This window comes from Lutra lutra, chromosome 6, assembly GCF_902655055.1.
Source record: "Lutra lutra chromosome 6, mLutLut1.2, whole genome shotgun sequence".
NCBI classification, from domain to species: domain Eukaryota; kingdom Metazoa; phylum Chordata; class Mammalia; order Carnivora; family Mustelidae; genus Lutra; species Lutra lutra.
This window is the reverse complement of record NC_062283.1, coordinates 52018788-52044669: the sequence shown is the minus strand read 5'-3', so window position 1 is coordinate 52044669 and position 25882 is coordinate 52018788. Positions and strand designations below refer to the sequence as shown.

Below are 25882 nucleotides of genomic sequence, written 5' to 3'. Positions count from 1 at the left end.
TGACTCCTAAAGGACTGTCTTTATCTCCTGCCCACATGAAATTCTGTGATGAATTATCTGAACTACCTCTAGTGCTTTTGTTGCTAAAACCACTCTCTATCTATCTTGATATTGATGAGATTAGTCGTGTAAAAAGGTCTTCCTAGGAAATAATCTATCCAATAAGTGTGTTACATTGTTATTGCTGATAAGACTAATGGGCTTTCCAAATCTCACAAGGGATCTAATGTTTCTTACCACAAAAAAGAGCATTGATTTATTACTTTCCCATGATTAGCAGCAACCTGGGAATTTTGACATGACTGCAATGAGCAAATAAGGACAACTGTCTTTAAAGGCATTAAAGAATATTAGGGGCACCTGGGTGGTGCAGCCAGTTAAGTGTCCAACCGTTGGTTTGTGCTTAGGTCATGATCTCAGGTTCCTGAGATGGAGTCCTGCATTGGGCTCAGCACGGGGTCTGTTTGTCCCTTTCCTTCTGCTCCTCCCCCTGCTCTTTTTTCCACTCTCTTTCTCATAAATAAATAAAATCTTACCAAAAAGAGAATATTAAAAAATGAGAGTTAGCTCAGAAGGGTTTGCCTGTATGTTTGATATTTCTTAAGGAATATGCATCATTTCTAGAAGGCATAGCTGTTTTCATTTTTTTAGTTACCAAAAACTTTTACTATATAGTAAGTGGCCTACATTTAGTTCATTGGACCTATAACTTGGGTGAAATCTCCCGTATGGAGATCCAGTCCTCTTTCTTTGATTACATGCTCACAAAGAAAATATCCCATTACTAATCTAGCATCCCAGTCAGCTTGCTCCAGGTACCTCCTGATCTTAGGCTCACATTGTGCCCCCATGCTATCCGTCTCTCTCTCCAGGCCAGTCTTACTGTCACCCAGCATGACTTTTGTTTTCCCTGGGCTGACCTTGTCAACCTTCTTGTCTCATAGTTGCTTGAGCTTCATAAGCTTGGTGTCTTTTCTGTTTTTTTTTTTTTTTTTTTTTTCCTTCCCAGATAGTCAGTCTCAAGGCCAAAGCCTAGACCACATAGAATTATCATACCTCTAAATCTTACATTTTCACATACTGTACTGTAAACCAAGCCATTCTTCCAGACACTCAACATGCTATTAGATCTGTTATCTGAGTGTCAGAGACCACTGGTTGCTGGAATCTGAGGGCCCCTCTCTTGGATCTGTCCAAACTCCACTCCATTTTGGTCATTTGCTCTACTCTCACAAGGGCTCCCAATTTCCTCAATTTCCTTTCCAGTTTCCAAACACCAGCTCTGTAAGTGCTATAGTTGACTTTCTCTGTTCCTGTGAGAGGCTGTTTGAATATCCCTGGAAGGAATATCAAAAGGCCAAGTAAATTGGCTTCACTGCAACAAATTCCTGGCTCCTCAGCAGAGCCTGGTAATCCTTTGGTTGATAGTCACACATCTTTCCTTTTGATGTCAGTGACATTCCAATCTTTTCTATTTTCTTTAAAATCCCATGTCACCTCTACAAGTTCTTCCTTTGCTACTGGATCCCTTGTGTTACAAGTCGGGAGGGTTCAGCCTTGGACCTCTTCTTTTCTTGTTAGTGTTTGCTCCGTTGGTGAGCTCATCTGGTCTTGTGGTTTCAAATACAATGTATAAGTTAACAACCCTAATAATTTCATCTTTAGCACAGACTCTCCTCTAAATTTGACTCCCTTCCCACATTTCCATTTGGATCTATATTTAGCATATCAAATTTGATCTTTATTCTCAGACTAGCTTCACCTGTTGATTTCCCCCATTTTAGTAAATAAAAGCTCATTTCTTACAGTTATTTAGGTCAATAATTTTGTACTCATCTTGATTCTTATCTCTTATATCCCACATTTAGTTTTTAAGCAAATTCTGTTTTCCTTTAAAATAGAGCCAGAATCTTGGGTGCCTGTGTGGCTCAGTCAGTTAAGCATCTGCCTTTGGCTCAGGTCATGATTGAGTCCTGCAATAGGTTCCCTGCTCAGGGGGGAGTCTGCTTCTCCCTCTGCCCACCTCCCCCCTCGTGTTCTTTCTCTCTTGCAAAAATAAATAAATAAAACCTTAAAAAATAAATAACTAAAATACAGCCAGAATCTTAACACTTCTTATCATGGTTACCATAGCAACCCAAGTTCAACCTACCATTTCTCTACCATGGGTCATTGCAATAGCCTTAAAGCTAGGCTTCATAGCTTATAACTATATAAGTACTAAATATTTTACATATTTATTTTGTTTACTACTTCCTCCTCTGCGATATAAATTCCATTAGTATAAAGATTTTTGCTCACCATTATATCGCCAACACTTAAAGTGGTGCCTTAGCATTTAGCAGGCATTTAATGACACCTTGTTGAATAAATAAAAGTTAGTAGAAAGCAAAATATTCAAGTGAGAGTTGATTTTACTAGGGACATAATGGCAGGACTTCAGGCCACATGAGAGAACAAAGATGCGGGTGGGTGAGTAGATGTGGTGATGGGAACCTTGGTAATTCTTTTCTGATTGCTTCAGTTACCTCAGTGAAATGAGAAACAAACTTATCAGCTCAGAGTAAGACCATGGAAGAAGATGTTGGAGAGGATGTGAGTTTTCTAGGCAAGTGGGAGAGTAAATGGGTCAAATAGCTAGTGTATGTTTATAGAGCGGCATTGAAGGGACTGCTTGGGCTGAGTCATAAGTTTGAAGTGAAACCAGTAAGCATAGTTTGTGTGATTTCCTCCAATCACATACTGTTGTGGTGCAGGAGTAGAGTAGGAGGTTAGATTTAGTGAGAATGGTGATTTACCCAGTTGGGAGGGGATGATGTGAGAGAGGGGAAAGCATTTGAGGAGTGTGCATGGGGGGTAACTGTGGTGAATGCAATCATTGAGGTTGGTTAAAAAGAAGAAATATGGGATAATATAATGTTGGAGGGATCTGTAGATTTTTATTCTGGTGAGATCTAAGAAATGTTGGAGTTGAAGTGTGAGAAGGAGGTATGGAAAGAAAAGAAGTGGCAGCCAGAGAATGGAAAATGTGACATTATAGAGGGGTTGTAGGTACTGGTTGAGGCTAGGGATTTGAAAATCAGGAAGGAGTAGAGGCCAGGGCAACACAAGATGAGGAAAATTACCTATGGTCTATGATGTTGAGTATTGCACAAAGCATAATGTTAAAAAGAGTGGAACTGAGCCAGGAACTAAATCTTCAAAGAAAGAAGGGCTTCCTTTGGTTGTGGGGAGATGGCAGTGAAGAGTATAGACTACTGACAGGTGATTGAAATCTGCAAGTTTCTAGGTAAAAGGAAAGAGGAATGGTCTGGAAGCAGTACAGGGAAGTGAGGAGGACACACTTATAGTTCTAGGCCCAGTGTGAGAGAAAACAGTTTCCACTGAGGTAGCTTCTTAGAGACAAAGCCCTTTAGAAAAAGCCATGGTTTGGTTAGAGCTAGTTAGAGAAGTTAGAGAAGAGGTTTGGGACATGGAGGATTTTGTGGTGGCGGACTGGATACCAGAAAGTGTGTGGTGGAAAGGCTTCAAGAGTTGGAGCAGGCCACAGATGGGAAAAGAACAACGGGTATGTATAGCACAAAGGGATTGTGAGATGACTGAGGTCTGGGTTTTTTCACAGGGGCTGACATAGCTGGGTTTAAAAGGAATGCCAAGGTGAAATCTGAGGGTTTCAAGGCATAGAGGGGTTCGTGGCTTAAAGGGAGAGGACAGTGAGGGTCTTGCCAGGTGTATCATATTTCTTGAGACTGAGGCATGCAGGTGGCAGAGGGGCAGTGTTACTCTGACGAGATGGGGCTGATTTTATCATCAATGTTGATTATACCACCTTTCTGCTCCCCGGTACACCATATTCATGAGCTTTCCTGTATCTTAGTTCATTTTCTCTGGACTCAAATATGACCATATGTTCCCTTAACTTATTTTGCCTGCTTCCTCCAGGACCCTGTTTTGCTTTCCTTCTCTCCTGATCCCTACCCCCAGTCTACCTACATGTTCAAGTCTATCCGATTACATTGCTTGGTGATTATGAGTCAGATTGAACATGCTAACCCAGAGTTAAATGAATAAAAGTTGATTTTGAAACAGAATAGATGCTGTGTTTGTGATGACCCTATGGGGAGGTACAGGTGCCCTGTAATGTTCCAAGAGATCAACTAGCCAATCCACTGTTTTGCTGCCATCCCCTACAATAGGCTCTTTCTTGGGTTGTATTGCTTTCTCTGATAAATGGAATAATTTAAAAAAGGAATCTGGTCCATGCTCACTATTTTTACAGCTGTTTTCTTTGGCAACCATACACATGATCACAAGATAAGAGTCAACTTCTCAAAATAAATGAAGTAAATATCATGGTAATTAGAAAATAAAGTCAAGATAAACCTCTAACAAGACTGAGAGTCTAATTTATTACATGTCTCTTAGGTCTCTTCTGGTGATTCTGAAGCCAAACCTCTGATCTTCACATTTGTCCCTACTGTCAGAAGACTACCAACCCACTCTAAGTTGGCTGACACCTCTAAATTCCTTGTTAAAATTCCCGAGGAATCAAGTGATAAGAATCCAGAAACTGTAAATAGGGTAGGATTATTTTTGTTCTTTCTTTATATTAAGCAATTTTATATTAAGCATTAAATTGTCCATAAGAATGACTTGGAAATTTGTATGAATGTTTATTTCCCTTGCATAAAGTGAGATGACTGTGAAATCCAAGGTTGACTAAAAATATAACCGTATAATAGAAACCCAAACATTATCGTACTATCTTTCTCTCCAATGTACTACTCTCAACTCTCCTGAGTTGACATCCTATTCTTTGCTATTCACGAGACACATTCTGCCTCTGGGCACTTGCTCTTCTCCCAAATATGTCCTAAAATAATAAAAATGACATTTTTGGACAAGTTTGAATTTCTGTCAGTTTCTTGACAGAAAATAAAGATAAAACAACGAGGCATTATTGTTTTACATGCAATAACTTAGCAAAATTTAGAAAGTGCAATATCCAGTGCTGGGGCAGTTGTGAAGATACTGATGTGCTCACACTTTGCTGCTAGCATTGTGAATTTGTACAATTTTGGTGGAAAACCCTTATGCATGATCATAAAACTGTTCATAATCTTTCAATAATCTAACTCTTGAAAATGTATTCCAAGAATGGTACAAAAGCAAAAATGTTCTGTAGGAAAACAGGGAAAAATAAAAATAGCTTAATAGCTAATAATCAGAAAAAAGTTGAGAGTGTAATAATACACCATTTTCACAAAGTTATAATTATAATGATTATGTAATTCCATGGAAAATGTTAACTTTATAACAGTAAGAGACAAAATTGGTTGTAAAATTATATTTATATGCTGACTATGCTTATCTAAAATGAGACCAAGACTGGCAATAAAATTAAAATGAACTTTAAAAAACCCTGAATATGACTTGTGTTAGAATAATGACATTTTGGGGAAAAAAAACTTTCTCTTTAGAATGTCTTTTAATATTGTCTTATTATGAGTAAAAGATGACTGGGGGATTTTGTGGTATTCTTGAACCACTAAAAGGGGGTAAAATAATCTGATTCACCTTATCTGTATGAAAATATCTTATCCAGAAAGTTGTAATATATCTGTGATCTGAGATTTTCAATGCTACCACCTTATTTCAAAGAATATGAAGGTTGAATTATTTCAGGGAGATCTTAAATGCTACTATAGGAATTTCTGGGAAACTTATCTAACAGTGCTCAACTCTATGTGATGTATTTATGGGATCCTTTGTATAGGTGCTATGAGTATGAATGAACTGCGCATGTATGAATTCCTCTTGGTTGCAAACCTCCAGAGCTTCCTAAGATGTTGATATTTATTTTGATTGCAATGATCACACACAACCACATATTTAAAATAGCCAAGATTTTTCTTCCTATTTTTTAAATAGTTCAATGTTATAATAGAACAGGATAAATTCTCCCTTGATCATTTATGTATTCAACCACTACGGACTGAATATACTATGTGCTTGGTGCTGTGTTCTGAATGAATAAAGTCAACTCATATAAGTCATTCTTGGGAAGGCATACAATAAAAAAAATGAAAAGTATATAATAAAGTTTCAGTGATAAAGCTATAAAAATACATTAGAGTAAAAGAATAGAGAGTGATGGACTATGGGGGAAGGGAGTCATTGTATTTTATTTTTTTCTGATATAAACCATTGATTTAATAAGCAAATTGGAGAGAATGGACAAACCTGTGCAGAAAATTTTTTTCAAAGTTAAGCAGAGAAAGACAATTATCATAAGGTTTCACTCATATGTGGAATATAAGGAATAGCACAGGGGAAGTTGTTTTAGATCATTAATAATGTTTTCAAAAACTAGTTCAATTTTTGCCACCTTTTAATTATAGTTATTTTTTATAATAAGCAATCTGTCTTTGAATCCTGTTATTTTTAATTTAAACTTCTTTCCAGTTTGGGTTTTTGTTACTGTATAGAATTGTAATTTAAATGTGAAATGATCATTGTCCAAGAAATCCTAATGAGAGGCCATTTGTGTTTTATCTCAACTAAATCATCATCAGCTGAAAAATGTGCAATGGGCATATAAAATAACGTCCTTAGGTTAGTTATATATAATCAATGGTTTGACTTCTATTTTCATACACACAACATGCATGCACATAAGAGCACATGTTAAATTTATCATCATGGTTGAAATTCAGTTTATTTTAGTTAGTGTCTTTTTAAATTTTTTATTCTGAAGTAATTTTAGGCCTAAAGAAATGTTGCAAAGAAAAATATAGAAACCACAGCATGGTTATCAAAACCAGAAAAATAAACACTGACTCTTTTAAACACAATCTTAGTGTACACTGCTGCTCTCATTTTAGAAAAAGATGTTTGATAGCTTGATATAGCTGTCTTACTCTGGTCCTGTAAATCCTCTATGTACTCATAGAAAATTGAATGGGAAAAGATTAAGAATTATAAAATAAAATAGCAGTGAAAAATTCCTTGTACTAAAAATATCTACTTGTTTTCTTGGCATCTTATTCTTGAGTTCTTTTCAATTAGTTTGGATGGTTTTGTCTGAATATCTATATTTTTGGTCACAATTTTAGTTTTCCTCTCAGACTTTTAGAGAGATTTGTTTTATTTTAGAAACTTTCAATAGGGTTTCCTTTCTCTCCTGGCATATATAGGATATATAGGTTTTGCTTGACCAATAATTAAACCCTTGGTCAACCCCTGTTTGTCTCACGAATGTCTTCATGGGAAACACTGCTGTCTCTATCTCTTTTTAAGAAAATGTGTCATGATTTCTTTGAAAGCAGGTTTACTTGATGTTGATTCTGAGCCCTAAATTGTTTGGGCTTGAACCAGGACAAATAAGTGGGCTGGTAAAAGTAAACCATTAACTTCAACCCAATCTCTCCTAAACCAACCTGATTTTTAAATATATTTTATTTAATTTATTTATTTATTTATTTATATTTTATTTTTTTTTTAAAGATTTTATTTATTTATTTGACAGAGAGAAATCACAAGCAGGCAGAGAGGCAGGCAGAGAGAGAGGAGGAAGCAGGCTCCCTGCTGAGCAGAAAGCCCGATGCGGGGCTTGAACCCAGGACTTGGGATCATGACCTGAGCTGAAGTCAGCGGCTTAACCCACTGAGCCACCCAGGCGCCCCTTAAATATATTTTAAATAATTCTTGTCCTTGGAGATTATAAGCAGGTTAAACTTTTACGTGTACATGCAAAAAGGAAGCCATTGTCAAACCAATGTCAATGCTTTTATGTCTCTACATTAATTGCAGTCTGAGTCCAATGAGTACTTGACCTTGAATGCTGGGAGCCAACAGGAGAGAAACCAAGGGACATTGATTTATCCTTCAGAGGGCAGTGAAAAGGTTTTGCAAGCAAGGGGAATTAAAGCAAACGAACTTCAAGGAATGCAGCAAAGTGACCTCTTCAAAGCTGAATATGTCTTTATTGTGGACTCAGAAGGGGAAGATGAAGCTACAAGTGGAAAAGGTGAACAAGACCCCCCTGGGGGGATGAGCGCTACAGCTTCTCGGCCCAAATCTCTAGCAATTTCCTCCAGTCTGGTTTCTGACGTGGTACGTCCCAAAACACGAGGGACAGACCTCCAGGCCCCGTCATACCCTGAAATGTCTCATGGGATTGCCTCTCAGCAAAAGCACGGGCAGGTAGGTTTTTCTTCTTGTCATAAGAAAAAAAAAATGTTTACATACTCTTTATCCTAGGCTGTCTGCAAAGGCCTTCCTGTTTGAGGCATGCAAAGCTCTCAAAGAAAAAGGTATTAAAAAACCCAAATCCCAAGATCATAAATCATCACAGAGTAAATATAGATAATAAATTCATAAGACAAAAAAGATTATATAATTGTACTGTGAATTGGCTGAAGAGAAGATGTAAGATGTTCAGCTGGGGTGGATCTGGGAGAATGTTATCTCTTTTGAACAATTCTTGGAAGATTGATACTGGGAGTTTCTTAGGAGATAGTGCTTGGTTGGCTGGCTGCATCAAGAAGCATACTGCACATAAGAGAAAGATCCTGTGGGAAGACATTGGTTGGATGTTAGACGCAGGCATATTACTTTTAAACTACTGAAAAAGTAGTCAAAGGATATGCTAGGAAATAAGAATGTTTAGAAAAAAAAAATTCTAGCCTGTGTGTCCTTCAGAAAATATGTGTTGTGGTCCTGGAAGCCACTAGTGCAGGTCTTGCCTCAGTGAAATGGGTAGAATATCCTACCCCAAAACTTAGCAGCAAAATTGAATAGTTCCTTTAGGTTGGAGAGCCTATTTAAGACCCATTTCTGTGATGGCAGGAAAGAAAGGGAGTAGAGAGGGAGGGATTTTGAAGGGAAAAATAGGAAGAATTTCCCATTGGTTGGCTATTTGTTGTGATGAAATTATACAATGATTTGACAAGGCATAGGTAAAATGTCAGGAGTGCAGAGGCTGGCTTTGGGAGTAGACAGTGGATGCAAAGTTCTCCTTGAGAAAGCATGTGTCAGTACCAAGATGTCCTGTTTAGGATCTGCTAGACCAGGTACTTGTAAGCATCCCAAAGTAGTTGGGAGAACATTTTTATTGGTGAGTTGGCCTTCTGGTGCTGCTAGGACCTATGCATAATTGTAGAGGACGTGTCTTATTTTGGGTGCCACTCTATTTTCATTTCTGCCACCTTCACTGACTTCCTGATGCTTAATTTCTATCACCGATAAGCCTAGGGTCCTTAGGCTACTTTTTGATGATAGAAGACTCTCCCTGGGTTACTCCTACCTCAGTCTACTGAACTAAAACATTTATTTCTTCTCAAAATTTATTCTCAGACAGTTGTTGGAAATGTTCTAATCATGTAATTAAACATATTCTCAGTAAGCAGTGATAGGCTTGAATGTTTCTTTCTTGCCTCAGGAAAGATGATGGAATAACCAAGTTGGAGATGTGGGGGTTTCCAAAGTTAGGGGAGGGTAATTTGATGGAGCCCCTTTGAAGAACTTATAGGTGTGATAATAACAAATGTAAGTAAACAAAGCAAACATTCTTAATGAAGCAACTTTTGGATTTTTGCTTTACTTTTCCCCCTAATTGTTAGATTTCTTTCCCTAAGTTGGTCATTTAATTCGTTTTTATGTGACCAAATACACAGAAGTAAACTAGAGCCTGAACACACACTTTGGAATCTTTTGTCAAAAGACAGTTATATGGCAGCAGGTTATAGCTGATGTTATCAAGGCTGCCAATGAAAAGGCAAAGATCAATCTAATTCATTAGCAGTGGCCAAAAATGATGGTTACCACTAATGGGGGAATACTGGATCTTGAAATGTTTGGGAGTAGCCATTGTTCCTGTTTGCATTTCCCATAACAATCCATTTGAGTAATGAATAGTAGGCTATCATCAAATAAAAAATAAAAATAAATTAAAAAAGAGGAAATAAGAATAAGGTAATTGTTAACCACAAATGTCAACCCCAGAGTAATGACCAGAGAACCAAAGAAGGTACTCTGAGAATTTTAATGTAGTGAGTAATAGAAATAAGTCTAAAGAATATCCCTGATTGGATTACTTGATGCCAACAACATCTACTTTTCTCTCAGAAATATAGTCATTAGGTGAATTTCTGGTCTGCCTGGTAAAAATAAATCCATGTACAGAACTGTCCATAAATTAACACTATTAGTCAGCAATAATTTATTAAGCTATTCTAAAAGATGCCTTCAGTTCCTGTTCTGGCTTTTAACTTTTCCATAAACTAGCCTAGATGTCATTTTCTATCTACATCTTCTACCTCTCTTCTTCAGTTCTTCTCAACTACAACAAAGGTGCATACTTTATACTTTTCCATCCCTGAGCCTTTGATTCCTCTGTGTATAAAGCTTCTTCCCCAGACTCATCTTCATAGGCTACTCAATACTCTGAATTCAGTTTAAGTAGTGCCTCTTTCTAGAGCCATTCCCTTTGAAGAGGAGTTAGGTCTTCTCCATCTGTACCATTTTCCACATCGTTTTTTAGCTTTTTTAGAAAATTTCCATAACTCCTTTTTACCCTGTTGTAATAATGGATTACCTTTTTCCCTGACTAGAGAGCAATTTAAGTCAAGATGTGTCCCATTTATTTCTGTGTCTCCAGCACTTAGTAGAGTGTCTTGCATATAGGTGAGGTTCAATAAGGTGTGTAAAAGGAATAAATATTTAAGAGTTCACATCTTTGAAGTCTTTGCCCAGACACTGACTCCTTTATGAAGTCAGATTTTGTTCTCTGAGTCAAAATAAACTATTCCTCAATGTGCTTCTGATAGCTTTTTTTCTGTCCATCTTTTGTAACAATTATCCTACTTCAGCATGTAGTATAACTATTTACATACATGCCTTATCTCCCCTAGCAGATTGTAAAGTCTTTAGAGATGAAGTCTATGGTAAATCCATTTCTATTAAACATTTTGTTCTCTGTAGTAGTTACTATATTATCATGAATGTAGTCAATATGAATATTGGGTTGAATATGGTTATGCTCCAAATACTTTCATTGAAGTAGCATGTTTAAATAAAAGTGCATTATGTCAAAAAAACACTAAACAGTTAAAACATTTGAAGTGTAGGTTAAAAGTTAAAATGTTATATATAAAATAAGCATTTGAATCAAAATCCTCTCAAAAATTCAGAAAGAAAGAGTAATGTTTTTGAGTATTGCCATCTTGAATGTTGATGTAAAGGTCTAATACTGTCTTACTTAGGGATAACATTAGAGTTAAAAGAGAGGTGAATATACACCTATGAACACAGAGTGCTTTGGCTGGAAGACCTATGGTAAAGCCTGTAGCTCAGGCAATGAGAGTGGGAATAAAAAGAAGAACTTAAAAGGTAGATTTAGCTGGATTTATTCATTGACTTATAGGGGAAAAGTCAAGGATGGATGAAATTTCTCACTAGGGAAATTGGAAGAATGTTGATATCATCAATTGAGGAAAAATAATAGGTTTCAGGTATTGGTAGGAAGAGATAAGACATCTGATCTAAAGTTTGAGATGCCTTGATGACGCAGCATGATGTTCTCTAGGAAGGAGCTGGAAGTATGAGTCTAGAACACAGGGTAGGGCTGGGATACTGGAGATATTTCTACATAAGCTGATGAGAGTGGAGATATTTATTCATGGAAAGAATGTAGAACAAGAAGACGGGAGGTATAGGCCAGGAAATAGCAAAATATAAAGGGCCTGTGAAAGAATAGAACCCATGACAGAGACTGAGAGGGGTCCAAGGAAGTTGGAGGGAGGGGTTTCATGCAATGAAAGCCGGAGGGACATTCAACAAAAAGAATAGTCTATAAACAAGGTCAAGTAAATAAAAATACTATAAAATCTTATAAATATAAGGAAAAATAAAACATAAAACAAGATCAAATAAAGTAGGACCTTCAGAGCCCATTAAATTTCAGAATTAGAGGTCATTTGTTAACCTGAAGGGAAACAGTGTGAGTGCGGTGATAGGGACAAAAATGAGGTTGAGAAATGGATGGGTGGTAAGGAAGGGAGCCCATGCACCAGAGAGATGCTTTGGGAAAGCAGGAATGACACAAGAAACATACTGGCCATGCTTCTCTGGGTAGTTACTTGAAATTATAAACCTTAGTTTCCTCATTTGTAAATGGGGTAATGATATCAACCTTTTTTGTGAGGATTAAATGAGATAGTAATATACAGAATGTGCCTAGAAGACTGCCTGGATCATGGTAGGTTCTCAACAGATGATTTACTGTATTTAAGAAGTTTGAGATGATAGCATGTTTTGGGGTACAAGGAGAAGGAAGTTGTGAGGAGGGAGAGGTTTTAAATAAAACAATTTTAAAGATTTTATTTATCTCAGAGAGAGAGAGATAAATAAGCAAGGGTTAGGGCAGAGGGTCCAGCAGATTCCCCACTGAGTGGGGAGCCCAACTTTGGGCTCAATCCCAGGACCCTGAGGTCATGACCCAAACCAAAGGCAGAGGCTTAGACAACTAAGCCACCCAGGCGAAATGTAGCTTAGGTGTAAGAACAGAGAAGACATGGAAAATGAGGTCAGAAAAACTGGCTGGAGTTAAATAAAGGATGTTCTTACATGAAAGTCTGGGAAATTAGGAAACTAGCATGCATATTTATTAAGTACCTAGATTTTATGGATCCATGGAAAATAAATTACAACAAATTATTTGGATAGGATGTTAGATGTAGAAACCTTCCTTATACCTCCAGCCTTCAATCTTCTCTGATGCTGGCAGTATCCCTGAGATCCCTCAGTGGTAGCATGTTGTTTCCTCTGGGTGAGGAATCAATTTTGCCATTAGCCCATGGGACAGAGGAAGTACATTTGTGGAAAATCAAGCTGCTTTGACAATTCCCGCAGAAAGCTGATGGAAACTTTTAACAGGAGGGTCTCCTGATTTGTTGATGTCAGAACTCAATTTTGTTGTTGTTGGCGAGGTAAAGACTCAATGGATATCAGAGTCACTGTCCCCTTCTCCTGCTTATCTTCACTATCTAGAGTCTAGAGCAGAACAAGAGGGCACAGTCACTAAGGGAGATGATGAAGCTGGCTTTAAGGAGACATTATGTCCCTGAATTCTGTCCTTTTGTTCCTATATCCACTAAACACCATTCCTTCATTCCTGCATGACAGTAATATTATTCTCCGTACTGGAGAGTAAGGGAATTAACTATAAAAAACATACTACCTGCCTTTAAGGAACTTGAAAAAGATGCACCTGAAAACATTGACCATGAAAGGGAACATGTTCTAAGAACAAGGGGAAGTTCAGGGGGAGCATGCCTAGATCAGCCCAGACCATCAGGAAGGGTCACACTGTAAGTAGCTGAAATGTGAGCAATGAGTACAAGTTTTCTTGATGGGTAACTAGGGCCTGGGCATTTCAGACAGTGTGAATGGCCAGGGAAGTACCAACATGTAAGAGGAGGGTGGAAAAGACAAGGAATGTGAAAAGGACTCGTCAGAAGATAGGAAATAAAGTAGGAGATAGTGATAAAACAGAACCCACAGATAAAACCTTTTTAAAAAGGAGGGAGGGATTGGAAGTCGGATTCTATGGAGAAATCAGAAAAGATAAGGCATTCAAGTGCCTGTTGGGCTTAGGAAAATATAAATCACTGTAGACATTGGTGATAATAGTTACTGTGGAAGACTAAGTAGGGAGTAAGAGCTGTTAAGAGGTCAGTAGGAAGTGTATTAGTTTTCTATTGCTGCACAACAGATGATCATAAATTCAGTGGCTTTAAATGCCTATTTATTTTTTCTAGGTTTCTGTAGATCAGAGGTCTATGCCCAGCTGAACTGGTGCTTCGCTCAGAACCTCCTGAGTTTGAAGTGAAGGTGTCAGGTTGCACCCTCATCTGGAGGTCCTACACCAGAAAGGATCTGCTTCTAAGCTCCCTCCTGTTACTGACAGAATTCACCTCCTCTCCTTGAGGCTATAGAATTCATGGCAGCTTATTTCTTAAAGTTGGCAGCAGAGAAAGAAAATCTCTGCTACTGAAATCTCTAACCTTTTGACCCTCTTTAAAGAGCTCACTTAATTAGGTCTTGCCTACATGGGATGGTCTGTTGATTAACTTAAAGTCATCTGACCAAGGACTTAAATTATATCTGCAAAATGCCTTCAGCTTTGCCAGGTTCTATTAGAAGCAAGTCGGGGATTCCACCCATATTTGAGAGGAGGGGATTATGAAAGGGTGGGATTTTGGGGAGCAGTCTCTTTAAGTTTGTTGGCTATCAGAAGTAAGGAGATCAATACCGTGATTGTATGGTACAGATGTCACTAAGAAGATGACGACATGGGTCTGAAGTTAAGGAACACAGAGGATCCACAAAAATCTTGGTGCACGTGTGTGTGTGTGTGTGTGTGTGTGTGTGTGTGTGTGTGTGTTTATCAGTCAGCTTTTGCTGCATAACAAGCCAAACCAAAGTGCAGTGCTTTCAAACAGCGAGCATTTATTTAGCTTAAGTATCTGCAGATCGGCAATTTGGCTCTGTTCAAGTGGGTGGTTCTGCTTATCTGGGGCAGGGTCAGCTAATCTTTGCTGTGATTCACCTACTTGTCTGCCATTGGCTGCTGGGCCAGCTGGTAGCTTGTTAGCTGAGATGTGGTCTTGTAACCTCCAGTGGAAAAGCCCGGGCTCTTTCACATCTTGGTGCTCTTATGTGCTGCGCAAGCTGGTAAGTTCCAAGGCACTCGGGCCTTTCAAGCCACTGCTTCATGGATCATTTTTGCTAGTGTCCTCCTGGTCCAACCAAGTCAGAAGGCCAGTTGAGAAGGAGTGGTGAGGAAAAGAACTTTGCCTTTTTTCTGTGAAAAGAGAATTTGAGGCATTTTTATAACCTACTACATGACATTTATTACTATGTTTTTAAAGATTGGAAGGATTTTTGCTTTATATTTATGAGACAAATGAGACAGCTAATAAAAAGGAAAAAGGATGGATACATAGCCCATGGGGGATAACTGATGAAATAAGATTTCCTAAGAAGGCAAGAGCTGCTGTGATTCAGAGTATATAGGGAAAATTTACCTTTTCAAAAATGAAAAGTCATCATTTTTTCTTAGAAGAGAGGAAAAGGAATAAGAGTAGATCTAGAAAATAATAGATTTTCCTGGTAATCACCATTTTTCCTTGGAGAAAGTGAAACTAGGTCATCTATTGAGTACAATGGAGGAAGTGGTAAGAGCAGGGTTTGTGGAGAGTGTTAACTTTTTAGAATATCTATTGTTCAGAGCAGGATGGGAAACTGATTTCAAAACCAAGGGAAATGGGGGCGCCTGGGTGGCTCAGTGGGTTAAGCCGCTGCCTTCGGCTCAGGTCATGATCTCAGGGTCCTGGGATCGAGTCCCACATCAGGCTCTCTGCTCAGCAGGAAGCCTGCTTCCCTCTCTCTCTCTCTCTCTGCCTGCCTCTCCGTCTACTTGTGATCTCTCTCTGTCAAATAAATAAATAAAATCTTTAAAAAAAAAAAAAAAAAAAACAAGGGAAAAAAAATACTAACAACCAACCAACAGAAAAATGAGAGGTACAGGATACAGCTGAGACTATGACATTAACTTCATGATGACATTAATCTATAGTACCTTCCCAGCCCAGCCCATATGTGAGTTAGAGAAAGATGGCCGCTCTGCACAGGTGCAGGAAGTTCAGCTCCACTCTCAGCTGGTGCCCATATGCAGGACAAGTTCGTGGGTCAAGTGCAGTGGTCCTGCCAACCAAAAGGGCTGTATTATTTTGTATTTATTTTTCTCTCCATTCTGTTTTTTTTTTTTAAATCCAGTACAATTAATGTGCAGTGTTGTATTAGTTTTGGGTGAGCAATATAGTGATTTTATAATTCTATGCATTACTCAGAGGTCATATGAGAAGTGTACTCTTAATACCCATCACCTATTTCCCTCCACTCAACTCTCCTCTGGTAGCCAGCAGTTTTTTCACTGTATTTAAGTCTGTTTTTTGGATTGTCTCTTTTTTTCTTTGTTTTGTTTCTTAGATTTCACATGAGCGAAATTATGTGGTGTTTTGTTTTTCCCTGACTGACTTATTTCACTTATCATTATACTCTCTCGATCCATCCATGCTATTGCAAATGGCAAGATTTCATTCTTTTTTATGGCTGAGTACTATTTTGGGGTGTGTGTGTGTGTGTGTGTGAGAGAGAGAGAGAGAGAGAGAGACAGAATCACTGCTTTTTTAAAAAAATTTTATTTATTTATTTATTTGACAGAGATCACAAGTAGGCAGAGAGGCAGGCAGAGAGAAGCCGGGGGAAGCAGGCTCCCTGCTGAGCAGAGAGCCTGATGGGGGCCCAATCCCAGGACCCTGAGATATGGCCAGAGCCAAAGGCAGAGACTTAACCCACTGAGCCACCCTAGGTGCCCCGTATCACCTCTTCTTTATCCGTCTATCAGTGGACTTTGGGGTTGCTTCCATAATTCGCTATTGTAAATAATGCTGCAATGCAAACATAGGGGTGCATTTATCTTTTCCACTTAGTGTTTTCATTTTCTCTGGGTAAACACCCAGCAGTGAAATTACTGGATCATATGGTAATTTTATTTTTAATTTTTTGAGGAACCTCCACACTGTTTTCCACAGTGGTTGTACCACTTTGTCTTCCCACTGACAGTGCATGAAGGTTCCTTTTTCTTCACGTCCTGGCCAGTGCTTGTTTCTTGTGGTCTTGATTGTAGTCATTCTGACAGGTGTGAGGTAGTACATCATTATGGTTTTGATTTGCATTTGCCTGATGATGAGTGATGTTGAGCATCTTTTCATGTGGATGTTGGCCAACTGGATGTCTTCTTCAGAGAAATGTCTGTGTATGTCTTCTGCCCATTTTTAATTGGATTTTTTGATGGTGGTGTTGAGTTGTATAAGTTCTTTATGTATTTTGGATCCTAGAGCCTATCAGATATATCATTTTCAAATATCTTCTATTCCTTAGGTTGTCTTTCAGTTTTGTTGATTGTTTCTTTTGCTTTTGCTGTGCAGAAGCTTCTTCTTCTTTTTTTTTTTTTTTTTTTTGCTGTAGTCCCAATAGTTTATTTTTGCTTTTGTTTCCCTTGTCTTAGGAAACATTTCTAGAAAAATGTTGCTATGGTTGATGTCAGAGAAATGACTGCCTGTGCTCTCGCCTAGAATTTTTAATAGCTTCAGGTCTCCTACTTCAGTCACTAATACATTTTGAGTTAATTTTTTGTTGGTATGAAAAAGTGTCCAGTTTCATTCTTTTGCATGTAGCTGTCCTGTTTTACAAACACAATTTGTTGAAAAGACTGTCTTTTTTTCCATTGCATATTCTTGCCTCCTATGTTGAAGATTGATTATATAATTGTGGGTTTATTTCTGGGCTCTTTATCTTGTTCTGTTGATCTGTGTGTCTATTTTTGCATCAGTGCCACACTATTTTTGATTACTACAGCTTTGTATTGTATCTTGATATCTGAGATTGTGATACTTCCAGTTTTATTTTCTTTTTCAATATTGCTTTGGCTATTCAGTATCTTTTGTGGTTCCACAAAATTTTAAGATTCTTTGTTCTAGTTCTGTGAAAAATGCTCTTGATATTTTGATAGGGATAGCATTAAATCTATAGATTGCTTGGGGTAGTGTGGACATTTTAACTCTATTTGTTCTTCCAACATGAGCATGGAATATGTTTCCATTTCTTTGGGTTGTCTCAATTTCTTACATCAGTGTTTTATAGTTTTCAGAGTATAGGATTTTCACCTCCTTGGTTAAGTTTATTCCTAGGTATTTTATTATTTTTGTTATAATTGTAAATGAAACTTTTTTCTTTTTTTTCTCTTTCTGCTACTTCATTATTAGTGTATAGAAATGCAACTTATTGAGGTAACTGTATGGCTCAGTGTGTTAAGCCTCTGCCTTCAGCTCTGGTCATGATCTTAGGGTCCTGGGATCGAGCCCCAGAGCCCTGCATCAGGCTCTCTGCTCAGCGGGGAGCCTTCTTCCCCCTCCCCTCTCAGCCTGCCTACTTGTGATCTCTCTCTCTCTCTCTCTGTCAAATAAATAAATAAAACTTTTAAAAAAGAAAGAAATGCAACTTATTTCCGATTATCAATTTTGTAACTTGCAACTTTCCTGAATTCATTTATGAGTTTTAGTAGTTTTTTTGCTGGAGTCTTTAGGGTTTTTTACATAGAGTATCATGTGATCTGCAAATAGTGAAAGTTTTTACTTCTTCCTTACCAGTTTGGTTGTCTTCCTTTTTGTTGTCTGATTGCTAAGACTTCCAGTACTATGTTGAATAAAAGTGCTATGGGTGGACATCCTTGCCTTGTTCCTGACATTAGGGGAAAAGCTCTCAAGTTTTCACCATCAAGTATGATGTTGGCTGTGGGTTTTTCATATATGGCCTTTAGTATGTGGAGGTATGTTGCCTCTAAACCTACTTTATTGAGGATTTTTATCATGAATGGATGATATAGTATGGCTTTTTTTCTGTCTATTGAAATGATCATATGGTTTTTATCCTTTTCTTGTTGGTGTGATATACTGTGTTGATCGATTTGTGAATACTGAACCACTCTTGCATCCCAGGAATATATTCCATTTGATTATGGTGAATGAGTTTTTAGCGTATTGTTGGATTTGGTTTGCTAATATTTTTTTGAGGATTTTTGCATCTATGTTCATCTGAGATATTGACCAATGGTTCTCTTTTCTTGTAGTGTCTTTATTTGAGTTTGGTATCAGGGTAATGATGGTCTCATAGAATGAATTTGGAAGCTTTTCTTCCTCTTATATATATATATATTTTACTAGTTTGAGAAAAAGGTTATTTTTTTGTTGTTGTTGTTTTGTTTTGTTTTTTAAGTAGGCTCCACATCCAACTTGCAGCTTGAACTGACTGCCTGAGATCAAGAGTTGCACGCTCAATGGATTGAGCCAGGCAGGTGCCCTGAGAAGAATAGGTGTTAACTCTATTTTGAAAGTTTGGTAAAATTCACCTGTGAAGCCACCTGATCCTGGACTTTTGGTTGTGGGCGTTTTAAAGTTATTGATTCAATTTCATTGCCAGTGATTGGTTGGTTCAAATTTTCTATTTCTTCGTGTTTAGTTATGGAATTTTATCCATTTCTAGGAATTTTATCCATTGCTTATAGGTAGTCCAATTTGTTGGCAAACAATTTCTCATAATATTCTCTTAAAATTGTTTGTATTTTCTGTCATGTTTCTTATTTGTTCTCTTTAATTTGTGATTTTGTGTTCTCATTCACTTTTTAAAAATTTTATTTTTTTTTCAGTGTTCCAAGAGTCATTGTTTATGTACCACACCCAGTGCTCCATGCAATACTCACTTTTTTATGTATGTGTCCACCTAAAGGTTTGTCAATTTTGTTGATCCTTTAAAAGAACTCCTAATCTCATTCTATTTCATTTATGTTTCTCTTTCATTTATTTCTGTTCTAATCTTTATTATCTCCTTTTCAACTATTTTGGGGTTTTTGCTCTTATTTTTCTAGTTCTTATGTGTAAGGTTAGGTTTTTTGAGATTTTTCTTGCTTCTTGAGGTCAGCTTGTATTGTTATAAAGTTCCCTCTTAGAATAGCTTTTGCTGTGGCCCATATTTTGAACCATTGTTTTTTTAACTTTCATTTGTTTCCATATATCTTTTATTTTCTCCTTAATTTCTTAGTTGACTCATTCATTATTTAGTAACATGATATTTAACCTTCATGTATTTGTTGTTTTTCCATACTTTTTCTTGTGGTTGATTTCTCATTTCATAGTGTTGTGGTCAGAAAAGATGCATGGTATGACTTATATGTTTTTGAATTTGTGGGGACTGGTTTTGTGGCCTATTAGTGGTCTATTCTGGAGCATGTTCCATGTGCACTTGAAAAGAATATATATTCTGCTGTTCTAGGATGGAATGTTCTGAATTTATCTGTTAAATACATCTGGTTCAATGTATCATTTGAAGCCACTATTTCTCTGTTGTTTTTCTGTTTGGATGATCCATCCATTGATGTAAGTGGATGTTAAAGTCTTCTAATATTATTGTATTGTTATTGTTTACTTCCTTTACATTTGCTATTAGCTGCTTTATGTATTTGGGTGCTCCCAGGTTGAGTGTATAAATATTTACAATTGTTATATCTTCTTGTTTATTCCTTTTATAACTCTATAGTGTCCACTATAAATGTCTACTTTGTCTGATATAAGTATTGCTACTCCAGCTTTCTTCACTTTCATTTGCATGATATATGCTTTTCCATCCCTTCACTTTCAATCCCCATATATATTTGGGTATAAAATGAGTATCTTGCAGGAAGCATACTGATGGGTCTTACTTTTTTATCCATTCCATCATCCTGTGTCTTTTGATTAGAGTGTTTAGCACATTTACATTCAAAATGATTATTGATAGGTATGTACTCATTGTCATTTGTTAACCGTTTTATGGTTGTTTTTATAGTTCTTCTCTGTTCCTTTCTTCCCTTGTTCTCTTCTGTCATATTTTGCTGGTTTTCTTTAGTGATATACTTGGATTCCCTTCTCTTTATTTTTTGCATCTCTGTTACCTGTTTTTGATTTGCGGTTACCATTAGGTTCTATATAACATCTTATACATATAGCAGTCTATATTAATTCAACCATGGCTTAAGCTTGCACCCATTCTAAAAGCACTAAATTTCTATTCCTCTCCTCCCCCACAACACACCCATTTTAGGTGTATGGCATCACACTTTATATCCTTTTATTCTGTGACTCCTTGACTGATTTTCATAAATATACTTCATTTTACTGATTTTGTGCTTCCAAGTTTTCTTACTCCTGCTGATGGTCTTTCCTTTCCACTCAGATTCCCCTTTGTCATTTCTTCTAAGGCTGGTTTAGTTGTGATAAATTCCTTTAACTTTTGTATGTCTGGGAAACTCTATCTCTGTCTATTCTGAATGATAGCTTTGCTGGATAGACAATTCTTGGTTGTAGGTTTTTTTTGTTGTTGTTGTTATTTGTTTGTTTGTTTTTCCCCTTTCAGCACTTGGAATATATCATGCCACTCTCTTTTGTCCTACAGAGTTTCTGCTGAAAAATCAACTGATAGCCCCATAGGATTTCCTTCATATGTAACAGTTTTCTTCCCTCTTGCTGATTTTAAAATTTTCTGTCTTTATCACTACTTTTTTTTCCCCTTTTAATTACTATGTATCTTGGTGTAGATTTCCTTGGGTTGATTTTTTAGGCGGCTTTCTGTGTCTCCTGGATCTGGACTTTTGTTTTCTTCCCCAGAGTCAGGAATTCTTCAGCTATTATTTCTTCAAGTTAATTTTCTTTCCCCCTTTCCTTCTCTTTTTCTGGGATCCCTATAATGTGAATGTCATTATGCTTGATGGTATTGCTGAGTTCCCTTAATCTATTTTCATTTATTATTATTATTTTTTCTCTCTCATGACCATCTTGATTGCTTTCCATTACTCTCTCCTCCAGGTTGCTGATCTGTTTTTCTGCTTCTTCCTACCTACACTTATTCCCTCTAGAGTGTTTTCAGTCACAGTTATTGGGTTCTTTATCTCTGATTAATTATTGTTAATATTTTCTGTCTCTTTGTTGAGGATCTCACTGAGATCTTCCATTCTTTTCCCAAGCCTGGTGAATATTTTAAAAACCATTATTTTAAGTTCTCAATTGGGTAAGTTACTTATCTGTTTTGTTTAGCTCTCTTGCTGTGATTTTGTCCTTTTATTTCATTTGGAACATATTCCTCTGTCTCCTCATTTTATCCAACTTTCTGTGTCTGTTTCTATGTGTTAGGGAAGTCAGCTATTTCTCCTGCTCTTGAAAGTAGTAGCCTTAAGAAAATGAGGTCCTATAATGCCCTATAGTGCAATGTTCCCTGTTCGCCAGAAACTGGCTCTTTAGGGGCATCTCTTATATTTGTTCCATGTGCTTATTTTTGTGGCTGAGTCAGGTCATCTACAATGTCTCTCTTTGCCTGTTGTGGGCAGCATTTGGTCACTGTGTTGTTAGTAGGTCAATCTGGGGCTGCCTTGGGCTGCGGTTAAGTCGGTCTCACATTTGTGAGAGCTGTGGTGACACAGAACTGCAGGATGCTATTCCTGTTATCCCCTATGAAACTTTTGTTGGTGGGTGGGGCCTGAACTCAAAGAAGTTATCTGCTCCCAGCCCACAGCTATAGCCATAGTTGAATGGGTGAGTGTGATTTTCTTTTCCTGCCCCTTGGGCAGGAGACATTTTGAGGTGGGACTGGCCCCTTAAAAGGCTGCTTGGGCACTGGCACACTTGCGGTATGACTTTGGATGAACTCCTGACAAGGGCATGTTGGATGGGGTGGGTCTACAGAAGAGCTTGAGGGTGCGGTATAATGTTAGTGAGCTAGGTGGATAGTGTTGGTGTTATGTTATTCCCACAGATATCCATGTACATAGACTGGGGGAGGGGGAATGGTACCCACTAACTCTTTTGTTCTTGGAGATATCACATAAAGATCCCTGCCCCTCTAGAAAACCCTCTGAAATTAGTAAACAAATCTCTCTCCTATATTCCCCAGGCATTTTTCAAACTGCTAGTTCTCTGCTGTATCTCAGTAGGGCTATTTATTGTGCTCTCTCTTTAAGGGTGGAAACTCAGTTTCCTGTTGCTCTCCAGCTCTCCCAGAGCTGAGCCTGCTTATTTTTAAAGTTCCAGATGTCAATCTGTCCTGATTGTAAGAACTCCCAAAGTTAGATTCCTCTTGTTTTCAAAGCCAGATGTAATGGTGATTTGCCTTCCCAGTGCAAGTGCCCTATGCCTGGAGCGCCTGATATGGGGTCTGCTACTCTCCCCTCTCAGCACTTGGGATGTCCTTCTCTCCTAAGAAAAGTCCCCTGGGTCAGTTTGGCTCCTGACTGTGTCTCCACCTTTCCTACTCTCTTTGGTGTGGCATCTTCTTTACATTTAGCTGTGAAGAGTTTGCTCTGCTTGTCTTTGGGCCCTTTTCTGGGTTACCTACACTAGTGTGGGTGTTATCTAGATGTATCCATGGCATGAGGTGGGCCTAGGATTCTCTTACTCTACCACCTTCCCAGGAAGTCCTCTGTCATTATTATTATTATTATTTTTTAATATCAACTTGAAGTAGACTGGGTCTCAGAGCAAAATGGCAGTTAGTGAGATTGATCTAAAGAATGAAGATTTGGCAAGTAGATTGGAAAAAGAATAAGATAGCTAGAATGTTGACAATGCTGGCAAAAAGGTTGAGATTGAACAAAGTACTTCTAAAACCTAACGTGCAAAATAGGGGATGAGGGAGTTAGGACAGGACAGCAAGAGAGGGGATCTGTCATGAAGGAAAGATCTTTAGTTCACATTATATGGAAAAAGGATTGATGATACTCTTATGCACAGGTGTACTTTGATTAGATTTTAAAAAGTTACTCCAATAATAGGTTAAAGGGGGTGCAAATAGAGGCAGGAATACCAGAAATATTATTTATATTGTTCGTCTTTGAAAGGCTGAGAATATATCTGCCCAGTGACGTTACGAGGGTTCTTCAGTGAGAAAACCCATGAACAGGTTAAGTTTAGGAGGCCAAGCTGTTGTGTTGTAATGATTGCATATGAGGACAAAAAAGAATCTAGAGTTTCTGCCTTGCATGGCTTTACAGATTCAGGAGGAAGAGTTCAATTATATGAATCAATATCTTGTGCCATTCATATCTTGGGAACTATTCAGAGATCAGATCAATCACTTTGGTTTTTATTCAGATGCTTTGGAATCTGGTACTAATTAGGAAAAATTGGGTATGTATAGGAAGAGTTAACTTTATGTTGATTAAAACTAAAAGGAAGCTCCACAACAGATGTTGGTTGTTAGAATAATTGATGGCCTCTATTATATAGAGTCCAAGAGTGGATTTAGGGTTAAGATTGTCTACTTGATGACAGCAGAACACTGCAAACATCCTCTCTTACTGATATTACTCTGAATGTATTCCATAGCTCAGGGTAGTTTTTCTGGGAGAAGAGAGTTTTGAAAATAACTTTGGAGGAGGTATATAGTAAGGGGACTGAAGAATCAGTGGAAGGCTGGTGATTGGAGAGCATAAGCAGGGGTAGCTCTAGAGAGGTGTTTGAAACAAAGGAATCAACAAAGACCATGTTAGAAATAAATGATGGAGAAAACAGAGAACAGCTTTGAGGAGAAGGAATAAAAATATCATTGACAAACCTAGAGAACAGAACAAGAGGTTATTAATGGGAGAGGCTGAAGGGGTGGAAATCTGTAGATGTCAATAGAGAAGTTTATTATCACTGGTAAGGGATTTATAGTGTAGAAGTGAAAGAAGGCTCTCTTCTGAGATAATTGAGCATTTGACAGGTATCCATTCTTTCTTTCTGCACAAAGTTATTCATGTCTGTACCTCCTCTCTGCCACTTTTTTTAAACCTATTGAGAGGAATTTAGGAAAACGAATCTTTTTTTTTTTTTTTTAAAGATTTTATTTATTTATTTGACAGAGACAGAGATCACAAGCAGGCAGGGAGGCAGGCAAAGAGAGTGGGGAACAGACTCCCTGCTGAGCAGAGAGCCCGATGCGGGACTCGATCCCGGGACCCCAAGATTATGACCTGAGCCGAAGGCAGTGGCCTAACCCACTGAGCCACTCATTTCATCTCTGGGAATTTTATAAAAGTGTGGTGCCACATTTTTTATTAGAATAAATCAGGATAATATCCAGATGTATTTGCAAATTAGAAACAAATATATTGCAAATACTTGTTAATATACTGCATAGGAAAAGATAATAAACATATATGTAGGTTAATACAAACATAATAAATATTCTTAGACTTTTCAGAGTCTTTCTCTTAGAAGGTCTTTAATAGTCAACTATTCAAAAGCACAATAAATTGAATTACTTAAATTAGGTAAAATATGACTCAGTGTAGTAGAATTATAGGCCTATGATTTTAACATGATAATTTCATGGATAATCTGAATCAATAAATTTATTGTATAAATGAAGTTATCTGTAAATATGACTTAAAAGGTGATGGATTTTTGTGGCCATTACAGAATTTACAAAATTCTTTACCAAAAGCTATAACATAATATGCAAAGACACTCTATACAGCCTTGAAATTGCTTCATTCTTTTTATGAGAAGAGACCAATCATTGGAAACAATCGGAGAAGACTTTTCATTTATGTCTAATCACATGAATCAGTTATATGAGCACTGGCTAAGCAGAATTGTTTCTAAGTAAAGCTTATGTAAGGGAATTGTTAAGCATTCTTTCTCAATTTGATTGAATTCTGCTTGATTTTCAATTACCCCTGATATTTTTATATTCTGGGTAAAGCCATGTATTCAAATATTAATTATGTAGGAAAAATTCTGTGTTGCAAGTACACATATGAATTTATACATAAAAAGAAAGGGCTATTTTGGGTATGTTTACTTGAAACTTAAACGTTTAGGATGCGTTGTTTGCATTTACCAGTTATAAATTTTTCAGAACTCAAAATTATATGATATGAAAATCTTTGCAATAGGTCTGACGGATACCTTGTTAACATGTTACAAAGCAAAATCGAGTAATATCATTTACTGAATTTGTAAACCAAGTTTTTGTCAAGTTTAATAGTTATGGTCATACATTTTTCTGCTATGTAAGGCCATAAATAAAATAAATAAATAAACACACACATATATATAATAACAGGTAATATAATGTCACCTAATAAATATTAACATTTTGATTAACTGATATTCCCTAAATTCTTTTATGAGTTGATAGAATCAAATCAATAATTTTGTAGGAGGCCTGTGTTTAAAGATCTGGCTTT

General features: G+C 37.3%; 1 protein-coding gene across 4 annotated transcripts in view; it reads left to right on the top strand.

The window, feature by feature from the left end:
- The window catches only part of MLIP (muscular LMNA interacting protein), a 250607-nt gene that overhangs the window by 108513 nt on the left and 116212 nt on the right, over positions 1-25882 (top strand). For all 4 annotated transcript variants that reach the window (XM_047733786.1, XM_047733789.1, XM_047733788.1 and 1 more), the window contains 2 exons: positions 4426-4581; positions 7813-8205. In XM_047733786.1, the coding sequence (XP_047589742.1) occupies positions 4426-4581; positions 7813-8205 (549 nt within the window). The remainder of the gene's footprint in view (positions 1-4425; positions 4582-7812; positions 8206-25882) is intronic.